This window comes from Ptychodera flava, chromosome 18 (genome assembly GCF_041260155.1).
Source record: "Ptychodera flava strain L36383 chromosome 18, AS_Pfla_20210202, whole genome shotgun sequence".
NCBI classification, from domain to species: Eukaryota; Metazoa; Hemichordata; class Enteropneusta; family Ptychoderidae; genus Ptychodera; species Ptychodera flava.
In genome coordinates, this window is record NC_091945.1 from 28620709 (window position 1) to 28643959 (window position 23251).

General features: G+C 38.8%; 3 protein-coding genes across 3 annotated transcripts; 2 read left to right on the top strand and 1 right to left on the bottom strand.

Moving 5' to 3' along the window:
- The first annotated feature begins 200 nt into the window (after nt 1-200).
- Nucleotides 201-3213, top strand: LOC139117303 (uncharacterized). Its single transcript, XM_070680287.1, has 2 exons — nt 201-364; nt 1049-3213. The coding sequence occupies exons 1-2, from the start codon at nt 336-338 to the stop codon at nt 2268-2270; spliced, it is 1251 nt and encodes a 416-aa protein (XP_070536388.1). The 5' UTR covers nt 201-335; the 3' UTR covers nt 2271-3213.
- A 510-nt stretch (nt 3214-3723) lies between these two features.
- On the bottom strand, nt 3724-16957 carry LOC139117304 (uncharacterized). Its single transcript, XM_070680288.1, has 8 exons — nt 16722-16957; nt 14514-14848; nt 10953-11170; nt 9501-9733; nt 7687-7981; nt 6557-6713; nt 5235-5699; nt 3724-4875 (listed from the first exon to the last, which is right to left on the bottom strand). Exons 3-7 carry the CDS (start codon nt 11102-11104, stop codon nt 5343-5345), a joined length of 1194 nt encoding a protein of 397 aa, XP_070536389.1. The 5' UTR covers nt 11105-11170; nt 14514-14848; nt 16722-16957; the 3' UTR covers nt 3724-4875; nt 5235-5342.
- Nucleotides 16958-17416: 459 nt separating this feature from the next.
- Nucleotides 17417-20096, top strand: LOC139117847 (glycine N-acyltransferase-like). The gene is made up of 2 exons (XM_070681083.1): nt 17417-17591; nt 18744-20096. Exon 2 carries the CDS (start codon nt 18753-18755, stop codon nt 19620-19622), a length of 870 nt encoding a protein of 289 aa, XP_070537184.1. The 5' UTR covers nt 17417-17591; nt 18744-18752; the 3' UTR covers nt 19623-20096.
- Nucleotides 20097-23251: the final 3155 nt, after the last annotated feature.

The window sequence follows — 23251 nt, forward strand, 5'->3', positions numbered from 1 at the left end:
CCATATATTCTGTACTGAATAGAAGGGAGGTTTACTGCAGTAACCAGGACAAGGCCAAATGCCACGGCCTGTTGCATTGTAGTAAAACCTTTGGCTGATATGTACACTTATGTATAATCCAAACTAAGTATCTAAGTATCGATCACGTATGAAGTATTTACCAGTCTAGGCTTCTTTATTTCCAAGACCCATGACAATTTTGACATATTTTGTATCAGTTACCCTAACGTCTTATGAAGGAAAATAAGAAACAGTAAAGGACTCCTCAACCCCTTACAAATATTTTGGTTTGCATTGCAGGCAACAAACAGTAGGCTAAGTGCGTAACAACGGTGATGGCTAACAAAGATCATGAAGAACAAAGGTGAAAAAACATGTACTTTCTAAGCTTATACTCAAAAGTCATGATCATGAATATCAATATCACTACTCCAGCATACAATGGGAGGATGTTTTTCGCATCTAAAGTAAAATAACTGACTCTATGGTAACTTTTAAGAGTCGATTCTTTCACTCAAAATGATTAGGTGGGTGTATACAGCATAGTAAGGACTAGGGAAAATCGGAAAGAAAATGACGAAGGGTTCATCATTCAACCACTGTGCCCAATCGGTGTCTGTAATTATCTCTACATTATCAGAATATAACAACTTCAATTGACGGTGATAGTATGAACCCAAACACTATAAAGAGGAAACACATTTGAAAGAATATCTTTCAAACCAATGGGCTTTTTATCCATGTTTCTTAACTTCCGATAGTTGCATCATTACTTTAGCCATTAAAGCAATTATTGTAACAGAGTTTTTAGATTGTACATCTGCAGACAATGAAATCAAATTTTGTAAGACTTCTCCATCCAAGATGGCTATTTAACAATCATAATGCATAATTCTTAACACGACCTGCACCCAACGCAAAAAATCTAAGTACTTACATCATGTTTCATAGCATGGTCGTTTTATAGAGATGAAATGCGAAATTTCAGGGACAAATTGCTGATATAAAAACTGCTCTGAACACTAAATTTGTTATATTTTGTCACCAGGAGTGTCCTGATACTGAACGATGAATGGGGGACTACTAAAGGTGGAATATCAACCATTCATCGTGAGATTTCAGTCCTTGCTAAAGAAACTGGTGTTGATGTCTACAGCACTGTGCTAGAAGCTGGCGATGTTGACAAAGAAGATGCACAACAGAAGGGTATAACGTTGATAACACCAACTATCAATCCTTATCTGCCTGCCGATGAGAAAACTCCACGTCTTTCCTGGTTTCTCCTGCACAGGTCCTTCTTTCCCGATCTCGCTGACGTCCCGAACGTAAAGGTCATCATCGGCCATGCACCAATCACCAATGAAGCGGCCATTCAAATAAAAGAGGTATTTCCAAATGCAAAGGTCTACCTTTTCAATCACGTCATTCCAGAAGACATAGAAGCATTTAAAGACGCCTGGACACCACAACGAGTACAAGAAAGAGAGAGAAAGATACAGAATTCTGCAGGCAAAGCCACCGCCGTCTTCAGTGTTGGGCCACGAATGTTCGACCACTTTAATAACAAGTTCCGTGCCTTGAATCCTGCACCACTTCACATGAAGTATCTTCCCAGACCTTCTCAAAAGTTCTTTGAAGTAGCAATGCAGAACTTGCCAGAAATCAAGAGAATGAGAGTAATAACCTTTGGTCGCATTCGAGGTGTTGAGAAGCTGAAAGGATACGACCTGGTCGCTGCTGCTCTCAGCAAGGTTGCAGAAGCATATCACGATGTTTTTGAGTCTCCTCCAGTATGGGTGATTCGTGGAATACCCAAAGGTGAACATAAAGAAACAGAAGCCTTCCTCAAAAAGAACATCAGAAGTGGCCATCTTGACGTGAAGCTGTACCCTTACGGATCACAAGACGACATTATAGTCGACCTGCAACAGAGTCATCTTTGCATTATGGCCTCAAGAACCGAGCCATTTGGTTTGGTTGGCCTGGAAGCCATCGCAGCTGGTATTCCAACATTGATTACCAAGCACTCTGGTTTGGCGCAGTACTTGGAGAACCAGTTCGCTGTACACGCCCAGTCCATGGTTGTTGATGTTGGTATAAATGATTATTCAAAAAAACAAGACATCAAGACGTGGAAGACAGAGATCATTAAAGTCCTGAGGCAGTATGGTGTTGCCTTTAAAAGAGCACAGGAGCTGAAAAGAGAGCTTGAAAATTGTTCTGCTGCAATGCAGTCCCATGAAGATTTCAAAGAGCTCATGAGACAATAAAAAACTCAGGCAAATGTTGCCAACGACTCTCAAAAGTAGAGACATGCCTTCACTTATTTCGTCGAAAGTTTTTTCAATATCCTAATGCATAAACTTTATACAAAGAACGTTAATTTTTTGTTTAGTAAATACTGACACATGTGAAGACAATCATGGCATTCCGTTTTTGGTGATTGTATAATTTTTCTGTTCATTTTATTCACATAGTATTCTACACTCGCTGACATAACAAAGAAGAAAATTCGTTTGACTTTTGAAAATATCAGTCTTTCAAAGATTACGTACTATAGATTGTAGCTTGTAGGATTTTGAATAACAATGATATATTCGTTTGTGTGCAGACAGTTAAGGAATTTCACGTCGAGAATAATGATATAATGCAGAGAATATTTTCCAGATTTAAACTTGTGTCATGGAGACCTTTTATGCCTAGCAGTTGATTAATGTGATACCTAATCTTTAGATATCGCATTCACTGTAATTTAAATTATCGTACCGCGATCTTTAATCTGCAAGAAAACTCAGTAACCGTCATTGTAAGTTACTTAAAATAATATTTATCCCCACTGCTTGACACTTTCCTACAAAGCAAATCTTAGGTAGAAATAAACCTGCTTTGTTGTTCCGTCATCAGTATGTTTATTTGAATGAAGAATCTAACATGTACTCAGTACCCTGAAACTTGATATTTTGTTCATGAAACTTTAAATTCGGCTATATAACTATTTTATGCAAATCATGTAGACATGACATTTAGCGATTTCACTCGGTATTAGCAGTAATTTTTTTTAACAGATCACATATTCTTTAAACCCTGTGAAAGTGACCTTTTGAGTAGCAAAAGTGGAAGGGGCGGTTGTATAAATTTGTATATGTGCTCATGTGAATCTGTCTGTTCTTAAGGTTGATTGCCCAACAACTGCTGATTGGAATTTGATATACATATATAATTATATTATATATATATATATATATATATATATATATATATATATATATATATATATATATATATATGTATATATGCAAGTACTGAGCTAAACATTAAATTTCACACCAACTTTGCAAAGAATGCAATAGAGTTGTACATCAGTTTGGTTGTGAAAGAGTTAAACTTTAAACCTCTGCTTCACACCATCGATAAGTTCTGCACCAACTTTGATGAAAATTCCTGTACATATCATTTCATTTACATAAAGGTCTAGTTGGGTTTGAAACACAATTGATAACGCACATGTGTTAACAACTAGAAGTCTTAAATCTGCACATTAAACAAATTTTGCAAGTAGTGAGTTATATTCAGAAAACAGCACCAAATTGACGAAACTTGGTGCAAACAAGATTTACAGAAAGGAATGCTTACATAGAAAGAATCACATTACATTGATTAATATAGCACCAGATGCTAGGCAAACAGAAATACAATTGTACTGAAATGCAATAAGCCGTGTACTGTCGTATTTAACACATTTTTATAATGAGTGGAATTATTCAAGAGGTAGCGCCAACCTTGGGGACACTTCTTGAAAATACATTTTACTGGTCGTTTTTGTATTTTAAAAAGCCACAAATATTTAAATTTTATGTTAATATAATTAGTAATTTATCAGTTTCTGAATATCGGTGTAAAGTGTACAAAATTTCATTACTCAACTTGACTTTGTGGTATTCTACGGCTGCGTTTGTTGTACACAATGTTAAACTTAGAAAGTAGCGAGCTTGTTTCCTCCTCTGGGACTTCATCATAGAATACACTCTTTGCGAACAACACCTCTCAGGTCTCTGTATCTTATACTTTCGTGTACAGCATTTATACAATACAAATCCCATAATCTCGAATGAAATGGAATGTATTTCTTGCCTTTGGTCGTACAGTCTTCCTTCTTGGAATGGAAAACGAGAATTCAGTAAAAGTCTGACCCTGTCTCACTTTTAACCCCTTCGCTCCCTCCTTTTTCCTTTTCTGCTATTGACGTCACACTTTGTCACTTTTGAAATAAAACAAAAGATTTGTGCGGCAGTTTGATTTTACAAGTACTGCACTGAACTTTACACTCCTCCCGGGCTGTACTTTGCAAGGTACAACTCAGTTTGGTTGTGCAAGAGTCAAACTTTAAACTTCTCTTTGACACAATGTTTTTAAAACGATATGTATCCTTATGCATACATCAGCAGTCGCTCTTAATCTCTTCATCGGTTCCACTAATTATCACTTCCCTCTGTCCGTTCCTGCTTCACTATCTATCTATCCTCTCAGCAAAACAAGTGTAACAGCCTTTATTGCAGTGACATCGTTTTCCGTCGGAGGGTCATTTATCATGAGAATTGCGCTATACAATACATTGTTTCATTAAAAAGCACGTAATCCGTCTTCGCACTACCCACTGCTATCTTAGACAGTCTCGTAAACTGACGACATCGTACGGTGAGTTATCGAATAAGTAGTCCAGCAAGAAAACCGATATCATGACGCTGTCCGGAAAATCAGAGTCCAAACTGACAATACCCCCTCTACCGTCGATGGCATCGTTGATGAACGCCAAAGCCTTGGGGGTTCTTTCAACATCTCTAAATGCAAAGTAAGATTCCCTTGTTAAGGAAGCCCCTGGAAATAAAATACATGAAAAAATAAGATCGAATATCAACGTGTACCCACAAATTGTACGGTTTCGGCATTCCATTACAACACCTGTGGGGTCGAAGATGTTTAACCCTTTTAGTGCTGTAAATTTTTTCCAACAAAATTTCGGTGCAACATTTTACCAATATTTATGAATTTTTCTGTGATTTTTGATAATTTTGGACCAATAGGACATATAATTTCGACGGCTACAGTTTTTAATCAAAATTTTGGTCAAACTCTGAAAAAATGGGATATTTGTAAAGGTGTCAAAAGTTGACTTTGGCGCTCAAAGGGTTAGGATGACAACCTATAGTGTGAATCAAACTGTAACATTAGCTTACCAGTCTCTGACGGGAAAGTTACAGTGCTGTTGATAATTCTCAACCTTCTAGATGCAGCAACCTCCACAACACTTTCGCTAAATCCGTCCGGCAGAAAATAAGTTGGAACTACGCCAATCTCTTGAACCTGAATTCAGCACTGACTATAGACATGCGCAGTATGTTGTCATTCTGCAGCTGCCAGTAACTCTGGGGCAGTGGGCTTCCGGCGCGAATGCCAATTTCGTAAATGTCGCTCCAGTCTTTGACGAGTTTTGGGTTTTGTTCAACGAAATCACCATACACAAATAAGGTCAAAGGTACAAAGTGCCTAAATGCTCTGATAGTCTCGACGAGTCTACGCGCTGCCTTGGCATTCATTCCGATTTTAATGCTGATGGTCACTGGTGTAGTTACCCCTCTTCGTAACCTGTCCGAACAACTATTGATCACATCCCACTCTAGTCCGGGTGTGTTTTGTGGAATCTGAAAAAAAAGTTCATGCGCACGGTCAAATAGTTTTCGCTTAACGTCAATGCCATAATCAGCAGATAATTTTTTTTAAATTTATACCGCGTACTACGAAAGGTCAAGAAAAAGGAATTGCGGATTTATATTTCGTCACATAATTTTTTTATCCTGTCGGAACTATTTTCAATATTACTGGACAACTTTATATTTACATCGTTCAACAGGGTTCAAGTGCAGTCCCAGTGTCCTACAACTGGTTGTATGGGTATTACGTAAAAGTGACCTATAAATCTAAAAGTGAACATGAAAAAGTAAGTCGGGACAGACGCAAGATTTGAAGTTGTCTTTAACACTGCCAAACCAGCGACACAGAGCTGCACTTGTACATCGAAAACAGGTCAATATCAAAAGATGAATGCAATTTATCGGGACCATAATCATCACTACAGTGAGAAAACACAACATTAGGAGACTAAATCAAGTTGAAGAATGATGACCTTATCAAACAAGACTAATAATTCAAACTGTACTGAACGGTATAGCCTAAAATATTGGCGGCAGTATTCCGAGGTTGATTTTTGGGAGTCGTCTGCACTCTAGAGGTCAGATATGAACGAAATCCGATCAGTGCACCTGACTTGCTCTCACACGGTATCAATGGTATTATTTAGAGATTAAAGTGACATTTATTCAATCGAAACAACCATAAGGTCTTAATGGGTATTTCGTCATACATGAATGTGAAAGCATTCCCGTGTATTGTGAACGACATCTTTAGTACTTTTCTCATCATCGGGTTAAAGCAAAAACAAATTATTTCATAAAATAATGAATTTACTGAAACGGTGATAAAAAATTGTAAAAGTGATTACCAAGCTTGTGTGCATTCTGTCAAAGTCTTCAAACATCCTGTTTTCACCCGCCCATTTTAGCATATAGACTCCCGCTGTGGCCATGTCATCGTAAAGTATTTCTTTCTCTTCCATACTGAATTCTGTCGGTTGCCATTCGTGAAATTCGCCATATAACCTGGAAAACAGCCGTTGAAAAATCCTCAGTTCGGATTATTGTACGTTGAAGAGGAAGACTATTCTCCTATATAATTAGTCCTGAACAGCCAGCGCCAGTGACCCCGCAGTAGCATTTACATTCATATTGCAATTGTACACAACGCCTTGTATTTCAACATGCTTTAGGGCGAAGAACGACAAACATGCTTGTGTGTTTACAAGACAAAAAATTTGAAAATGTTGTTAAGAGTTACAGTCGTTGACCGTTGAGTTGTAATTTAGGCATATTCACCATACTGGAGTCCCGACGGTGGCATCCACAGAATGACTGGGTACCCATGCTTGTTTTGCAAAATTTCAAAACAATCCGTAATTTTTCAACAAAACAAAATTCATATTCTTATCTTGACAAATACAGGAAATCTTTGAGAGGGAAATATAAATTCAAATACAGTAACAGCCATACCAATATTGTATAGAACACGATTGAAACTAATTGGGATAATTGGATGGTGAAGTAATGTCTTTAAAATCTGCAAATGTAAGCTAATCTGCTTTTCTTTTTACGTTACACATTGTTTTATGAGTAATTTGTAATATTGAGACACTCAATTATAGAGCACCTAACATTTTTGAGAAATTTGAAAAATATGAAAATCCAATTATCCCAAATTAGTTCCAGTCGTGTTATAGGGCAATTAGATTGTTTTTAACACATCAATGTAGCCTATTGTCGTCGTCTAGTACCAGCTTACCTGCAATACAGAACATGACAACCTTTGGAAAAAAAGATTGTACAAGATAAAAAATGATGAAAAATTATTCCTGCTTTTACGGATCATGATAATGAGAAATAACGCCCATTTCCATTTATTTCGGGGTAGACTTAAAAAATATTCGCTAGACAGTTTGCTAATGGCTTCTTGGCGATTAATTGTACTTAATTAAAAGCTAAAAGTTAACACAAAAAAAAACCCGGACGGCATCCATACTTATCGATCCATTCGAACGTGTTGTCGTCCAACATCTTCCTCAATATGCCGTATTCGGCGCCCTCAACGTCAAGTTTCAGTATCACGTAATCCTCTTTCCGAGTATTCAGCTGTATCCACTGCGATAAATCCACAAGGGGCACTTTAACCCGACGGGAAAGTTTTCTGTTTCCGCCGTCTTCGGCTTCCCGCTCTTCCAATGACACAAATAGTGTTCCTCCGCCCCACTGCATGTCTTTGTTGGCGTTCATTTTACCGGGATACCAGGCGCCCTCAAGGTAGGCGGTTTGATCACCTGCAGCAAACGTTCAAACACATATTCCGCTTAATTTCGTCACCCGCCCCAATAGTGCCTAATAATAAGAGTGGTAACATTTTGTAAGCTTCTTGTCCACCAACGTTTACTGGTAAGGGCTTCATGTACTACCGTCATATCAGGATCTATGAAATTCAAAATGTTTTGGAAATATTTCGGAATGGTAGAGCGTCTGGCTCACATACTCTGACTCAACTGATGAATGGGTGGAACACGGTATGGTTGATGTTTTTAACATTTAACGCTTCAAACGACTAGATTTTTTCTGCGGGCAGTATGATGTTCTATGAGTTGTATCTCAAACAGCTAGCAGTTGTCCGAGTTTGTATTTAGCTTCATATTGCTAAAGGCTAACTTTTAGACTTGGGTCTCGCTCTGTTTGTAGCTGTGTCTTATGTTCATAAACATCACATGCTTTCTGTCCATGAATAATAATCGTTTACAAGTTGAGAACTAAGGCGACGCGCAAGCCCCACGAAGAACAGTATTTTGCCGTGTAGATTCCGATACCAATATGAGTCTAGACTGGCCCCATGTCGCTCGGCTTGCCTCGTCGTAGCAGTTACTGTCCGACCAAGCGACTGTAGGGCAAGGCGTTTACCCCACTATCTAAGGACTAGCCTACCACATATAGCCTGACAGTCTGCTGAAGTTCACTCCTTCAATTTATTCTGCTTGATATTTGTAGTCCAACAGACTAGGAGCAAGTCTAATATGAGTCATCTTTGGGTGCAATAGATTCATGGGAGGGCGCTACATAAGTACGTGATTTGTGCGACTATTTCTCAGCAGAGCGCGCACACATTTCGTGACGTGAACATCAGACCATTACCAAAATATGGCTTTACTGGCTAAGTTCGAATATGCCTATTACCCAGGACTTGTGAGTTTGAAGAGGAGCTTATCAAACAAGAACGAATAAAATACTGGTTAATTCGTGTTTTGTTAAGATTCTGACCTGTTGATACCTTGGAAATAACATTCGCCACCCTTAAGAGTACATCTTTCGACCGATGACTCATAAATTTCGATAATTTTACATAAAGGGCGGATATACAACCGTTTGCTCACTTCGGTGTCGATAATAACATTTCATTCTGTAAATGTTCATAAAACGAAAGATGTTTCTTAATACGTATACGTGCGTGATGCTACCGAGCTGCTTGGTTGTTTGACCCTGCCAATTAAAATACAAGTATGTTTAGTTTGGTTGAAATAACACCCAGTAAGGGGACGGAACTGTACAAATACCCATGCATTTTGTCTCGGTTTTCGCAAACAAACTCAAACTAGAGCTGTATAGTCCGAAATTTAATCAAAACTGTGCAGAGTAATTCGAACCGCTGTCCTGAAACTTACCGTAGTACTCGCAATGAGTAACAACCGCCTGGCGTTTAATAAAGATTTGTTTGCAATTCGGATATGTACGCAGCGTGATGCAGCTTCGGATATGCGCCCTCTACGAACAGACGCTCCGATAAATAATTGGGATACTAACCTTCATATTTCGCAACTCCCTCAGGACAGTGTACGACCAAATTGCTATCTTGTTTGAAAGGAGTGAAGTAGGGTCTGAGACGTTCATCTATTTCAAATGAGTGTATGATGTAATCCTTGGCGCCGGGATACGTCTCGCTGAACAGTAGCACGGACGAGGCTGTGTTCGCTCCGCAGTCAATGAAGTATTTCTTCGTGAGTCCCGGTATCTTATGGTTAGTGTCGTCATCGTGGCTGTAGAAAATAATCATGATGGCAAACGGCGTTATCGTTTCTTTTATTATGGACCTTGAGGTGGTTGGACTGATTACAATGCCAAAAAAAATATGTGATTCCGACCGACACTAGAAAAACCGCCGACCCTAGACATTTGTTTCATATTTTCAAAAAAGTAAATTCTCTAAATTATACAGAATTTCATCGGTCTCGGCCAAAATAAAAAATTAAAAATGTCCTACTTTTCGGAGGCATGTTATCGAAAAAAAAACATTTACTTATTTATTTATTTATTTATTTATTTATTTATTTATTTATTTATTTATTTATTTATTTATTTATTTATTTATTTATTTATTTATTTATTTATTTATTTATTTATTTATTTGGCCTGATCAAACCTTTCGACCGACATGAGACACGCTCCGTTGCTTGTGGCCAATAGCAGTACCAATTGGACTTAGGTACCGACTGATGCAGCATAATCTTAGTCATCATGGATGAAAAACACTTCAATTTCAGTTCAACCCATGGACCATTGATCATACTGATAGCCCCGCCAGCGGTAACAAGGGATATAACTTCTATTGTTCATACGCTTTCTTGTCCTACTCACAAGACAGTGTCGCAATGCCGGTTATTCAACTTGCCAATGCAGCTTGTGCGTGGGGTATGTCGCATGTTATTGTCGACCAGTATTCTCTATAGTCCGAACTAGAATTGGTAGGTCAACAATAATACTGCATATTGTACACATCACACTGTCTTTTGAAGGTTAATATTTTGTGCTTCAATATGCTTCAGGGAACGACAGAATATTTTCCTAAATTATGAGAATATCATCAAAATTAACACGCATTGTTCCTGTAACAGTTAACAACTAACTAGACAATAAGATTAAAAGGCACTCCTTGCACGTGCCCTTCTGCTGATAGAAAAATCTTTTGATCAAGTTCAGTGGTGAAATGACAATAAAAAAAAAAACAATCATAGGCGCTACAAAAATGAAGGATATATCTAGAGTGCCCTAAATCGACATATCGTTGTCTACACAATGACAGAACGAATAACGTTTGCATGAGAAAACAGTCTACTATCGGCCCACTTCACGGCATATGACTGTATACCTTGCCTACGAGAGTGTCTAACATTTTATGATGTGATATTAAATTTTGCATGAGCATTCTACGAAACCTTACTTCAGTCTCTTTTAATAAGTTCATGAGCGGTCACTCACCTATATAGACTGTCGACTGCTGGTTGACGGTCGTAAATTGACGAACGGTCTCGATTCCCTGGCGAACTAGAGTTCCAGTTAGCCAGGAGGTAGCCAGCGGTGAGGCCAAACACGAATACTATGAGACGTCGGTTCGTTTCGCCGCTCCTCATTCTCGGGTGCGCGTCCGGTGTGCGATCTTTGAGCCCCCTACCGTGGGGCTCCAGGTGGAGGGAGTTCTTAAAGTAAAACACATAAATAGTCGTTGTATGAAAGACAATAACTTTTTTTCATTTTTTTTTCTTAATTCTTTCTAATATTCTGTCTAAGATTGTTGTCGTTAAATAACAATGCATTACCCTTGCCAGCACAAGGCACTGTATGGAATATGCGATTCTATTGTTGACAAACGGACTAAAATGCAATCAAACATGCCAGCAATTGAACGTCTGGGAGAAGCAAGGAGAACTGAAAGTGAAAGGGGCGGAGAAACAATCAGTCTGATAAGGGGATAAATCAACCTCCTTCTAGAATTAAACAATCGGCTTGACTTCTTGGGAACACAGTTGCGAAAGGACACAATATTGCAGTCACGTCAAAGTAGGAAGCATTATAGCTGTATGCGTGGGGAATATTCTGACCACAGTACAGCGTCGTGATATTATATGTTACCGCAATATATTTTATGTATTGAACATTTATTTGAAGAGAGTGGCAATGCAAAAAACATACAGTTTCCTACACACTAGATTCAAATATCAAAACCTATTGACGGTGAATTACAAAGACAGAGATACTTTTCATTGATATTCCTTTCATTCGGCTATTTCGTTTCCCAAGAGAAGTGTTGTGTAAATGTTTCTTGAATAACAGTTAGTCATCAATAGTACGGATATGAACAACACAAATGAACTTCTGAACAACGCTAGGTCTTTATTTCACATTTACATGTAGCTAGCACTTTTGCTTTTCCTTCGGTCGAAGGAAGCCAGGAACCTGTAGGTTCAACTCTGTTAGTAAAAGCATAGCAGTAGATTTCTCTATTGTCTATGGTAAATGCTGTGATGAAACAGGCCTTCATGGCCCGGTTTATAGGGGCCGTCGATCATAAAACCTCAAGCTGACGCATGAGAAACGTAAATTCTTCGTTTAGTGGGGAAGAGTCAGACCTCATTTTGTTTTGCATGTACCAGGAGATTGTTGTGGTTGTTCTGAAACGATTTTCGCAGTTTGGAGTATCGTTTTGAGGGGGATGGGGGTTGGCACTAAAAGAATAAATTACGTTTCTATTGCGTCAGCTTTTATGGTCGACGGTCCCTAAGAAAGGGTGAAAACATGCAGAGTATCACCGTTATTTTCAGGAATATGTTTGGTTAAATACGATGCTTTCTGACAGGGTACTGTTTTGAAAATCAAGCGACCTCTTCCCCCTCAATGCTATTTGAAAAAACAAAAGCATGATTACCCCATCTTTCCATCTTTGCAGTTTTTAACGATTTAAGATGACCCCTCCCTGCGGATTTCGCTGGACTATCCCCTACCATGATGACTGAGTGACTTCTGACATTAATAGTGCGCTAGTTATAAGCTTATGATTACACGAAAACAGTGTTCGGGGTGTTAGAATCCGAAGAGGTCATATCCCTCCTTAGGCGTCTGTGTTCGCATGCATGATTAAGGCTTCGTTCACAAAAAATGGTGAGGGGACTGAAGGAATCGCGAATGAAATCTAATTTTCTTTTTCAGACCCCCATATCCACAAACAATTTTCAAGTCCCCCCCCGTCCATATGATCAAAATTGTTCATGTGCCCCCAAATTATCATATAGCCCCATATTTATTACGAATGCACGCTGAGAAAAAATAAACATGTATTGCGTAGATGTTCGACACTACCTCTTATCACCAGTTTAAAGAGCCATATTCCTCAGGCAAGTTCTTAAATTGATTCATTTTTAAATGCATCAGTTGACTTTTTGGATTTATCAGTCTAAGACAACTTGAATTAATCCAACGCTAATGAGGTCAATGGCATCAGCTGAAGAGCACACAAAATGACAATCATGAGAGAGTATGCAAATTGTGAATTCCCAGATCCTGGCTATATTTTGCCAAAATGTGAAAAACTGAGCGCAATGACCTACCAAAAAAGTTTGTTTTTTGGGGTTTTTTTTCAAATGTACAATACATGTTGTACTTAGTTGCTACTTACAAATGTTTTACAAAGTTGACAATACTGAAAGGTTAAATACGCTATCAAATAAACGTTTAAATCTCTGAAATTTTGGGTGTAATAAGAGCAAGTTTGGTAAATATTAAATAATTCCATTTAATCACACATTTTTCCATTTAGATTAGAGTCCTTACTGTTCAAAGTTTTGCTTTTGTTTTATTTTAAGTCTGTGTTGCTGTCTGGCCTGTATACAAGTATGTTTCACTGTCATGCGCGTCATATGACCCAAACTCTTCTTCAGCTACACCAGAGTCAAAGCCATAACTGTCACTGCCGCTATGTAAAAGTGACACTGCCCGTAGGCTATAGCAGTAGCAGGGCAGCAGCTGCATTAACTTTCATAATTTTGACAACATTTTTGTTCAGTTTATACAACTGCGTTCTTGTTCTACTCCCTACAGCATTTTGAGCTATCCAGAATTCAGCTTGCCAACACAGCCTGTATACGTGTACCGTGCATTTGTATCATTGACAAATAATTTTCAGTCTGGACCCTAATTCAATTATCACCAATATTTAGATATACAGGCTTTTTCTACAAACTGAATACTGTGTGATTTAGCATGCTGTAGAGAGACAGCAAGAAATTGTATTTGACACATTGCATTGAACTATTGAAAAAAATATCAACAGTTTTAGTTTCTACCCCAGTTACAAGGGAAACTTATTGTTTTTACGAGAATTGCATGGAATTCATACATTTTTAAATTTTTTCGAGATAAAAGTCATAATGGTTATACTTTTTGTTAAATTATTACCTACATTAGAACTATTGAATGACATCAAAATGTTAGGAACCAAATATTTTCAGGTACCCCAAGGCAGAGCAAACTTTCAAGTCCCCCTCTACTACCCCCAGAATTTTCGAATCCCTAAATCCCTCCATCCCCCCCCCCCCCCGCCCACTATTTTTGAACGCAGCCTAAACGACCTTCACTACCGGGCTACACAGAGAGCAGAAGTGGTGAGCTTTCCTCTTAGATAATAGTGGAAAGAGGTGAACCGTGGCGCGAACTCGCGCCGTCTCTGCAATGCGGAAGTGATCCCGAATATCTTCCACCATAGACCCTCGAGAAAAACTATGCTTCCACTGTGCATTGTACAATGTACAGCGTATGAGACTAGTGTTTCTACACCTTGTTTGGGCCCCTTAATACCGATGAGGATTGAAGGGGTCATATAAAAAACACTTCAAGTGTTCAGGGCCAACATTAAATCACATACGGAGAGCTAGTCTATGACAAGTTACTGTTCCTGCAAATGAATGAATCAATGCTATAGCACGCGTAGAGTACTGAACAGGACACAGTTTACCTGTCTTCATAGCTATAGAGACATATTTTACATACCTATTAATGGCTCTCTCGGCGTTCATCAGGAGGCCTAAAGAGGCCCAGACGTCTTGTAGAAAGGCTGACTTGACCTTCTAATCACACAGTAGCTTTAAGCATTGCAGTCAGTCTTTTGTGGGTTGTTTCTGCTTTGAGGCCGATAGAGGGAGATTTTAGCAGACGCCGCTAGCTAACGTTACGTTGATAATCACTGCGATTCCTTTCTAAGCCTCTCTATTTCATGGATACTATACGTTCTGAAGCTCTAGTGTCCACATTCAAAGAATATTTTGATATCTGAGAGGCCCTCAGCTTCTCTCAGCATACTCCGCCACACATCCGGTCCGGTGTGCCTTTAATGTGAAATACAGCATGACACAATAAGTGCGAATACGAAAGCGAGGTGCACTTGATTCGATACAGCGCCACCCAGATTACAAATGTAAGCCGAGCCTTGTAGGACTTTTGTGTGTACTTCTGTGCCGGCCACGCCGACACGCTCGTCTGATTAATCCCATGGCAACCGCTGATTGTGCTAGTCCTCCAGGAATATGATCTCTCGACTAAATTTAAGCCAGGTATTTCATGTCCTATTTCAGTACTTTGTTTTTAATTCCTTCACAAGTTTGCATATTATCCCGGGTACAGTTGTCTACACCCAGACTATACGTCAATGCGTATATCGACAGACCCATGAGCGAGCCTTGTAGCAAAAGGGGTCTATGTATGTCGGAGTCAAGAGTATATTTCTGATCTCCCTCTAACATACTTGTAATAAAAAATCTTTTCCGATAAGAGAACCACCTAAATACATTCAGACTTCACAGCAAAGGAGCAACTGACAACTTATGGCAACCAGACCATGGGTACTTATATTATATTATATTATATTACATTATATTATATTATATTATATTATATTATATTATATTATATTATATTATATTATATTATATTTCATTATATTATCGCAAGTATTTGTGACATAAATATATTGGTATGATTAAGCAATAAAGCACCATATATCACATATCATATCTGTATATTGATGACGCAAATACAGTTATCTGATCGGTCAAGAAGTGAAAATGACAGTGCTATATACAATCTGATTAAAATCATATGTAGATTCTGTACTTGCGCGGTATTCTCTTGCTGTCGCCTCTCACTATAGCAAGAGAATACCGCGAAAGTACAGACATCGCTGTAATCTACATCTGATTTTAATCAGATTGTATGCGATATAGCATGATTAGAACACGCGCGAGTTCTCAACTACAGTAAAATCATGTATTGTGTATTGGAGTTTCACATCAGAATGCAATACACCGTTATGATATGGGATACCGATAGACCACCTCTCCACTCGATTTGACCAGTCCATGACAAACATGCACTCGCTGTCGCTCTTGAAAACATGTCATGAACTGGTCAAAAATCGTGGTATCCCCGTCCCTTTGGTTGCCTATTGCTTAAATATAATATTATATAACATCATATTATGTGATATACATCGCAGTGTAGTGTAGTGTAGTGTAGTGTAGTGTAGTGTAGTGTAGTGTAGTGTAGTGTAGTGTAGTGTAGTGTAGTGTAGTGTAGTGTAGTGTAGTGTAGTGTAGTGTAGTGTAGTGTGTTGTGGTGTGGTGTAGTGTAGTGTAGTGTAGTGTAGTGTAGTGTAGTGTAGTGTGGTGTAGTGTAGTGTAGTGTAGTGTGGTGTAGTGTAGTGTAGTGTAGAATAACAGCATCGTACAGAACAGTATAGTATACTGCATTATACTATACTATACTATACTATTCTATACTATACTATACTATACTATACTATACTATATTGTACTGTACTATAATATACTATACTATACTATACTATACTTAAGCAATAAAGCACACCCAGCGATGGTACGATATTTTGACCAGTTCACGACATATATGCACGAGAGATAGCGAGTGCATATATGAAGTGAACTGGTCAAAATCGAGTGGTATACCGTCGCTGGGTGTGATTTATTGTTATTATATCATAACAGTATATTGAAATTCTGGCGTGGAACGTCATAAATGGAGTTTTGCTCAAGCTGAGAGCTCGCGCGTATGCCAGCCGTGGTATATCGCCAATATACCACGGATCTTTTCGCGTCTCGACCAATCAGATCGCTGTATTTGCCCCATCAATATACTGGTATGATATAATATACTATACTATACTATTGCCCCCGCACCTGTTACCTTTCCTCAGACACGACGAAAACTGCCCGACCGCCAAGACGTCGCTTGCAAACACACTGTTTTTCAACCAATACCTCATTGGCTGCCCCTGGCCGGCAACCTCTGTTGGGTAGTATTAGAGTGGATTATGCTCAGCTAAGTAGTCCTTGTTCCGGTCAAACGCAGTTGCAGTTCAAATACATGACGGTGGAGGGACCGCGGACATATATATGTTTGAGCCAACTTTCGTGACCCACCTACAAATTACGTGTAATTTTACGCTTCGTGTCACTATTTGACAAATAAATGTTAATCATTCTTCATTAACTGTTTGACCGGGTAGTGCTGTGACAGACTCAATGTGTGCTTAACATGCCATATTTCAATGAATACGGCTGTCAATCAGACCAGCGTTATTCACATTCAAAATGTCAATTGAATTATTATTTAATTTGAATATAATTATGTTTCCAAGGGTGCTTCCTTCCCAGTAAATTTTAATAAAATGGATATCTTTATAAATTCCAAGTGCAGGACGTGTAGTGTCCGACTTTGAGCATAAAGGGGCAGTTCTCAATCCCCGGTTTTCGGATTAGTTCTTGTTGACATTGAGTAAATGACCTGCCCCTTTAAGTGATCACTGTAAAATGTTAACAAAGGTAGGTAATTTTTAATCGCATCAAGGCTTATCAGTGTCTCATAAACGCTAAATTTAGGACACGGTGACCTTTCTACCTTGCAGTCGTAGAGCATTGCCACTGCCAGCGTAACGTCCATACATTGACACAGTCATCGTCTTGGATTGGTTGATATTGTTCTGAATAGTTTTTGACTGAATTCTGTCCCAAGGTTAGATGGTGTGCGTGGACGTGGGTAAACTGCACTAACCAGGTAAGTGCTGTTTCTAACAATTGTTCTGATTCCATCGTGCAAGCTTCATGGAGACCACGCGGGCGGTCCAGTAATAACATTAATAATACACATATTCAATGGAAGCTAGTGACCCATCCACAGTGAGCAATGAAATATATTTGAGTTAAAAATTCGACAAACTTGATTATTGTTACTGTCGCATCAAGTTATACAAGTTGTTTTGTGAACAACAGCCCATTGCACTGAAACAGAACATGCCATCAGGATGATAGTGGCTAAGTGTGGCAGAATCATGTCGACGGTTGGTATATTTCCGAAAGCGAGGCCGTACGTTGATTCCTGACGGAAGCCTCACTCACCAGACTTGCTTTATACGCTAGCACTTGTGTACAGTTTATGTATTTCATCGCATGTTGCTCTCAATAAACGTGCCATTTCCAGTTCCCTTAGTCTACTTAGTCGTACAAGTACGGACGAGTTCGAAGTTCACCCGAGGTGCGGCCCTTTGGCTGCCATATTTGATTTCTGAGGACATATAAGGTCGTGTTTTGCTCTTTTAATAATAAGGTCATCTTAGGTTTATCACCGGGTCGTTTCTGTCGAATGAGCCGCGACGGTGTCTGGTACAGAGCCGTGTCGGTGTCGTTGATCCGCCCAGTGTTTGATTACCACAATTCACAGAAGTCACCTTTTTGGTTTTAAAGAATGAACAATAGATGGCCGGAAAAGCATTGCTCTTTCCTAAATACCCGGGCCTTTTATGATTGTGAACGTTTATAAGAACTGGCAGGGTGGCTTTAGCATGGACAATGATAACAAAGTGTCCTTCAAGAACATTTATACATATTAACGGGGTACTAAATATCGACGCCATGCTGAATATGTTTTCAGGTTAATGCAACCAGCAATTTAGAAAAGAATTCCAAATAATTAAACAATTACTCTCGGATATTGTACGCATCTACATCCTACTGGTAAGTTTATAGGTTCCATTTCAACGTGCAGTGTTTAATCGAAAGGGCTGCGATTTAGCTTTGTGAAAATTTTTCAGTGCATATCATGTACCAGAACATCACCCTCAGGGCGTACTAAACCGCGGTGCCACGGTACCGTCGTTTGTTTTTTTTTATATTTTCACATTGATTGTCTAGTTTGTGTTTTTCGTTTCAGTACGTAACAATGGCACGGAAACTGGCATCACCTGCAATCGGGCGTTTGGTAGAAATGTTCAAAAACAGCTCACCAGACTGTCTAAGTCTCTACTATCTGCTGAAGAACAGTCTCAAGACAGACAACACTTGGCCAAAAATTGATGTGTACGCCGACAGCGAGGATCTGGCAAGACTGACCAGTGTCGCGGCCAGCTGGCATCCATGTGATGATGGAGACGAAAAAGCTGAAGTGTGGTACTTCTTCTATTCGCTGGATTCTGACAAGTTAAAAGTAATTCTACAAGAACCTGGTGTGATTAATGTTCGAAAGAACACCTGGTTTAATGTTACATTGTTTAAATCTGCCAATGACCAGTCAATCAGAGAACTCTTGAATGATAAGTTTCATATGACGCTGCATTCTCGTGACCCTGTACACTCCTACGTCATCGACGGCGTAAGCGAATCCATAACAAATGTGGCGGAGAGAAAGCTCCCTAAAAATTTAAAAACTGCTCCACTGGAACTTGAGCATGCGCACGCAATGCACGCAGCCTATGAGTATGGCGAACCTCCTCCGTTGTCTAGATTTGAAAATACCATCAGATATCAACAGAACTTGGCGATCTTTAATGAAAAAGACGAGCCGATATCTTGGGCTGTAGTCAAAGAATACGGTGATATCGGTATGACTTATACGGTACCGAGCTACCGAAGGCAAGGCCTTGCCAGTTTCCTGACCGCAAAGTTGGTCGTAATGGCGCTTCAAGCCAATGAAATCCCGTTCATCACAATTTCACGATTAAATGAAGCATCGGCTGCCATGCATACTAAACTTGGTTTCAAACGTCAGGGCGAGGAATGGACTTTTAATCTGTATCGCCAGGACACAAATTAATGAAGACGAGTTATTTGTTATTTGTGTATTAGCACCTGTTAGATTTATCTGGAAGGGACAATCGTTGCAAGTCTTGATAATGTATTTTCATTTTTTTTTAAATTTCATACTAGAAAAAAAAGTAGATTTGTTCTTCTTATGTCCTGATTGGTTTTGCAATTCATACAAAGTGCTCGTCGACATCCCCTCGTGTATTTTGTGATTGATATTGACTCGTTCATCAAGTTCCGATAGACCTAGATCGCCATTAGTTGAATAAGCGCTCACTTTGAATTTCCGTTTGTATAGATTGTAAATGTGAGGGGCAAGACTGTTAGCGGCGGTTGTGGAAGGCCCGCGCTTAGTTTTTGTTTGTTTGTTTGTGTTTTGTTTTTGTGTATTTTTTTCAGACAACAATAGCATTTTAGCAGAGTGTCCTTTCGGTTTTTTCGTAAAAATTTCCTCTGACAAAAGACGAGAATAAAATGTTTTTACACACCAAATATATATTCTGATCTGCTTTATTCGATGAACAAATTGTATCCTTAATCAGCCTTAATTTTGTCGACATCCCATAAACCCTGTTGCACTTACGCACATTTGAGGGACACAATCGTCAGAACTCTGCTCAAAGGCCGTATGGGACCCATACGACCAATGTAAACACTGTATCCAAGGAACGATGGTGATTGATGAAAGTTGCATTGTATAATTCAAATGTTGCAGCTATGAAGATGAGGTGCAGCTAGATATCGTGCACGAACTACATTGTAAACAAGAAACTCGCACAGGCGCAGTTCCGACCACCGTTTCCCTTTAACAACTTGAAATGTAGATTTCTCTTGTTCAGGTCTTTATATTCATTTTTCTTTTTAATTTTTGCTCTCGGGTTATCTTACTGTTTACACAAGCCAACAAAACATCATGTTACCTCTCTTTTTGCACAAAACAACAAATCAAAGCGTATTAAAAAACCGCAATATAGTAGCCTATCAGCTTCGTAATGCAAGATTATACCAGATCAATAACGTTTCCTGTGCGCTGAAAGCTCTGGTAGGATGTTTTCCGTGAGTGGCCTTGCGTACGGATTTAAACGTTAAGCACCATTTACTTTAGGTGGTAATTTCAGACAATCTGGTTGCCCCACTCGGATATGTAGATTTGCTGTTCACACGCATACACATCGATATTGTAAATTTGCATTCCTTCACAAGTAGGCCACACGTTTACACCATGTTTAGCAGGACATGATAGGATATCGGTACCATTTGGCATATGACAGTTGAGCATTTCTCATGAATCATTATGTGCTCAGGATATCTTGCCGCACATAGTGTGGTCTTAGCTACAGAGGGTTTTTGACAAGCTTTTATACAAACTTATGCAGTAGTAGTGGCACCAGCTGTTACTAATGCACATGAAGAATTTGATTAATCAGTTAATCACTCTCAGGCTTTCCTTCATTCAGGAAGCAAACGTGTTCGTTCGTCTGGTTCAGAGCCAAACGATATATGAAAATAATATATGATATAAACACAAAGGGAAAGAGAGGAGGCAATGCAAGAAGAGAAAGGAAATGTGGGTCGTTACATGTATGTACGTTTACTGATGAGAAAGAGGGGGAGAGAGGGGAGAGGGAGGGACAGGCAAGAAGGGTTTATGCGTACGTGTTTCATTTATTGTCTCTATGTCACGATATAGTTTTGAAATATACAGATAAGTGTTTCGTGTAAACGGTGGATATTTCACTGTCATCGATTTTTCTTTCAACAATGATGTCACACCTAAGGTAGTATGCACCTCGAAAGTGAAAGAATTAATATGTTGCTCAAATTTCCCTCACTAAAACTTTCAATTCTATGGGGGAAAATAGAATTTTAATTTTCGAAAACTAAGACTGTAAAGTTTTTCTTACTCCAAGAGCTTTAAAATTAATCCCACCAGTGGTAGATCAGAAAAGAAATGAAAAGTCTGAGAGTCCGAATGTCTCTCCCTGAGGCGCATTTATTGTCAGTAAGCAAGATGTACTGAATCTTTGTCATCCCTTCATGAATGGTACAGTACGGAGTTTTCCTTATCATCTTGATGACGCGTCCATGCATCCAAACTGAATGCACTCTAGCTCTAAAGGTCACAGTGGTCAAAATAAGTTCCTGTTCAGTCAATTTAAGATTTTGAAAATAATGCTTTGATCCAGATTCGATGAATATCGCATCGTTGCATGGGAAGAGTTCGTGTCACAACCAACGAACGGGAACTCTGCATTGGTTCTCAATATGATCTTGGTTGTCATATCGCTCTAACTGAGGCAACTATGTAACGAACAGTTGCTATCATTCAACACTACACCATGACAGACAGCTTGAAAGAGTGGCTTGCAGATACATTGTGAATCAATGAGTCTACATGATCGTATAAGTGCACCATGATTCGGTTTGGTAGCGCAAGGGGGCGCTGTTTCGTTGAGTCACCGGTAAATTTTGTCCAAACCATTCATAGTTATGTAGATTTGCTTTATTTGCGAATTTGTTAAAATAGATTTATCTTTTTAAAGAAAATTGTCCAAACCAAATCACCGTGCTTGAAAATTAGTTTGCAAATAACGGAATGGAGGCGAAACGTCAAATTGAGCAAATGTGGACCGAGGACCTTGATCTTTGTTGAAACACAAACACAACCCATCTTTATGTAGTTCTTCTGATTCGATAAGAAAATGAAAGCAGCGTGGTCAACGGTTTGAATAAGAAGATGCGCCACAAAATTCCAATGAGCGGAGGCCAAAACTTCTTGGCCATATATTTTTGGTCAAAGTTCAAGCTCTGAACACTCTTTATTTCAATGCCAAATACCTGTATTAAAATGAATAGGAAATTGCGTCCTTTTGAACGAAAAGAAAATCTGAACAAGAACATCAACATCAAAAATTACTGATCGCGGCTGGAGGATTGGCGATGAAAACGAAGTAACATCAAATATTATTTCTTGTCACTTCTTATATGAAACACAGAATATGGACGACATGAGAAATTCAGTTGTTTTCGATGAGGTCACTAAGCTTATTCAGTACTATTTGTTGCAACTGAATTGCTATTTGTCTTCATGGATACATTTCAGTTTCTTTACATGATGAAGGTTAATTGTATGTACTATGAACTATCTTATAGCTATATTAGAGCAAACTGTTACTTCTTTCTTATTTCCTAGTATATAGCATGGTTTTTTACACAAAATTGCCATGATATATGGCAGTTCATTTGATCACTCTTTAAAGTTCAATTTTCTTGTACAGTTTCTGCTTGCTTTGTCAAATCGTCGACTGGATCTTTACTAATAAGTTTGTTTGTTCGTTCGTTCCGAACAATTGTTTTTTGTTTAGTAGTAAATTATAAAAGAAATGTTTTTTTGAAGTTTTATGGGACAAAACGTGACATTGTCTTTCCTTATCATACTCTTCAAGCGCATCAGTGGCAAAATCGCCTTAGCAAAATCACAATACTGGCTTCTTTTGATCGGGAAAGACAGTTGCTTTGTCTTCTTTTCGTGACGTCGTGAAGATTTTCCCATTCACGGAGGCTTTGAAAGAAGACAATAGCTCTTCAATAGCTTTTGCCATGGAGGCGTGGATTCCATTGCCTCCGGCTGGATAAATG

Excerpts from the sequence above, each read along its gene's own strand:
- LOC139117847 (XM_070681083.1), top strand. The coding sequence starts at position 18,753 with ATGGCACGGAAACTGGCATCACCTGCAATCGGGCGTTTGGTAGAAATG.
- LOC139117303 (XM_070680287.1), top strand. The coding sequence starts at position 336 with ATGGCTAACAAAGATCATGAAGAACAAAG. Across the intron at positions 365-1,048 it reads AAAGATCATGAAGAACAAAG|GAGTGTCCTGATACTGAACG; the intron begins GTGAAAAAACAT and ends TTTTGTCACCAG.
- LOC139117304 (XM_070680288.1), bottom strand. The coding sequence starts at position 11,104 with ATGAGGAGCGGCGAAACGAACCGACGTCTCATAGTATTCGTGTTTGGC. Across the intron at positions 9,734-10,952 it reads GCAGTCGACAGTCTATATAG|CCACGATGACGACACTAACC; the intron begins GTGAGTGACCGC and ends TATTTTCTACAG. Across the intron at positions 6,714-7,686 it reads ACGTTCGAATGGATCGATAA|GTTATATGGCGAATTTCACG; the intron begins GTATGGATGCCG and ends GCTGTTTTCCAG.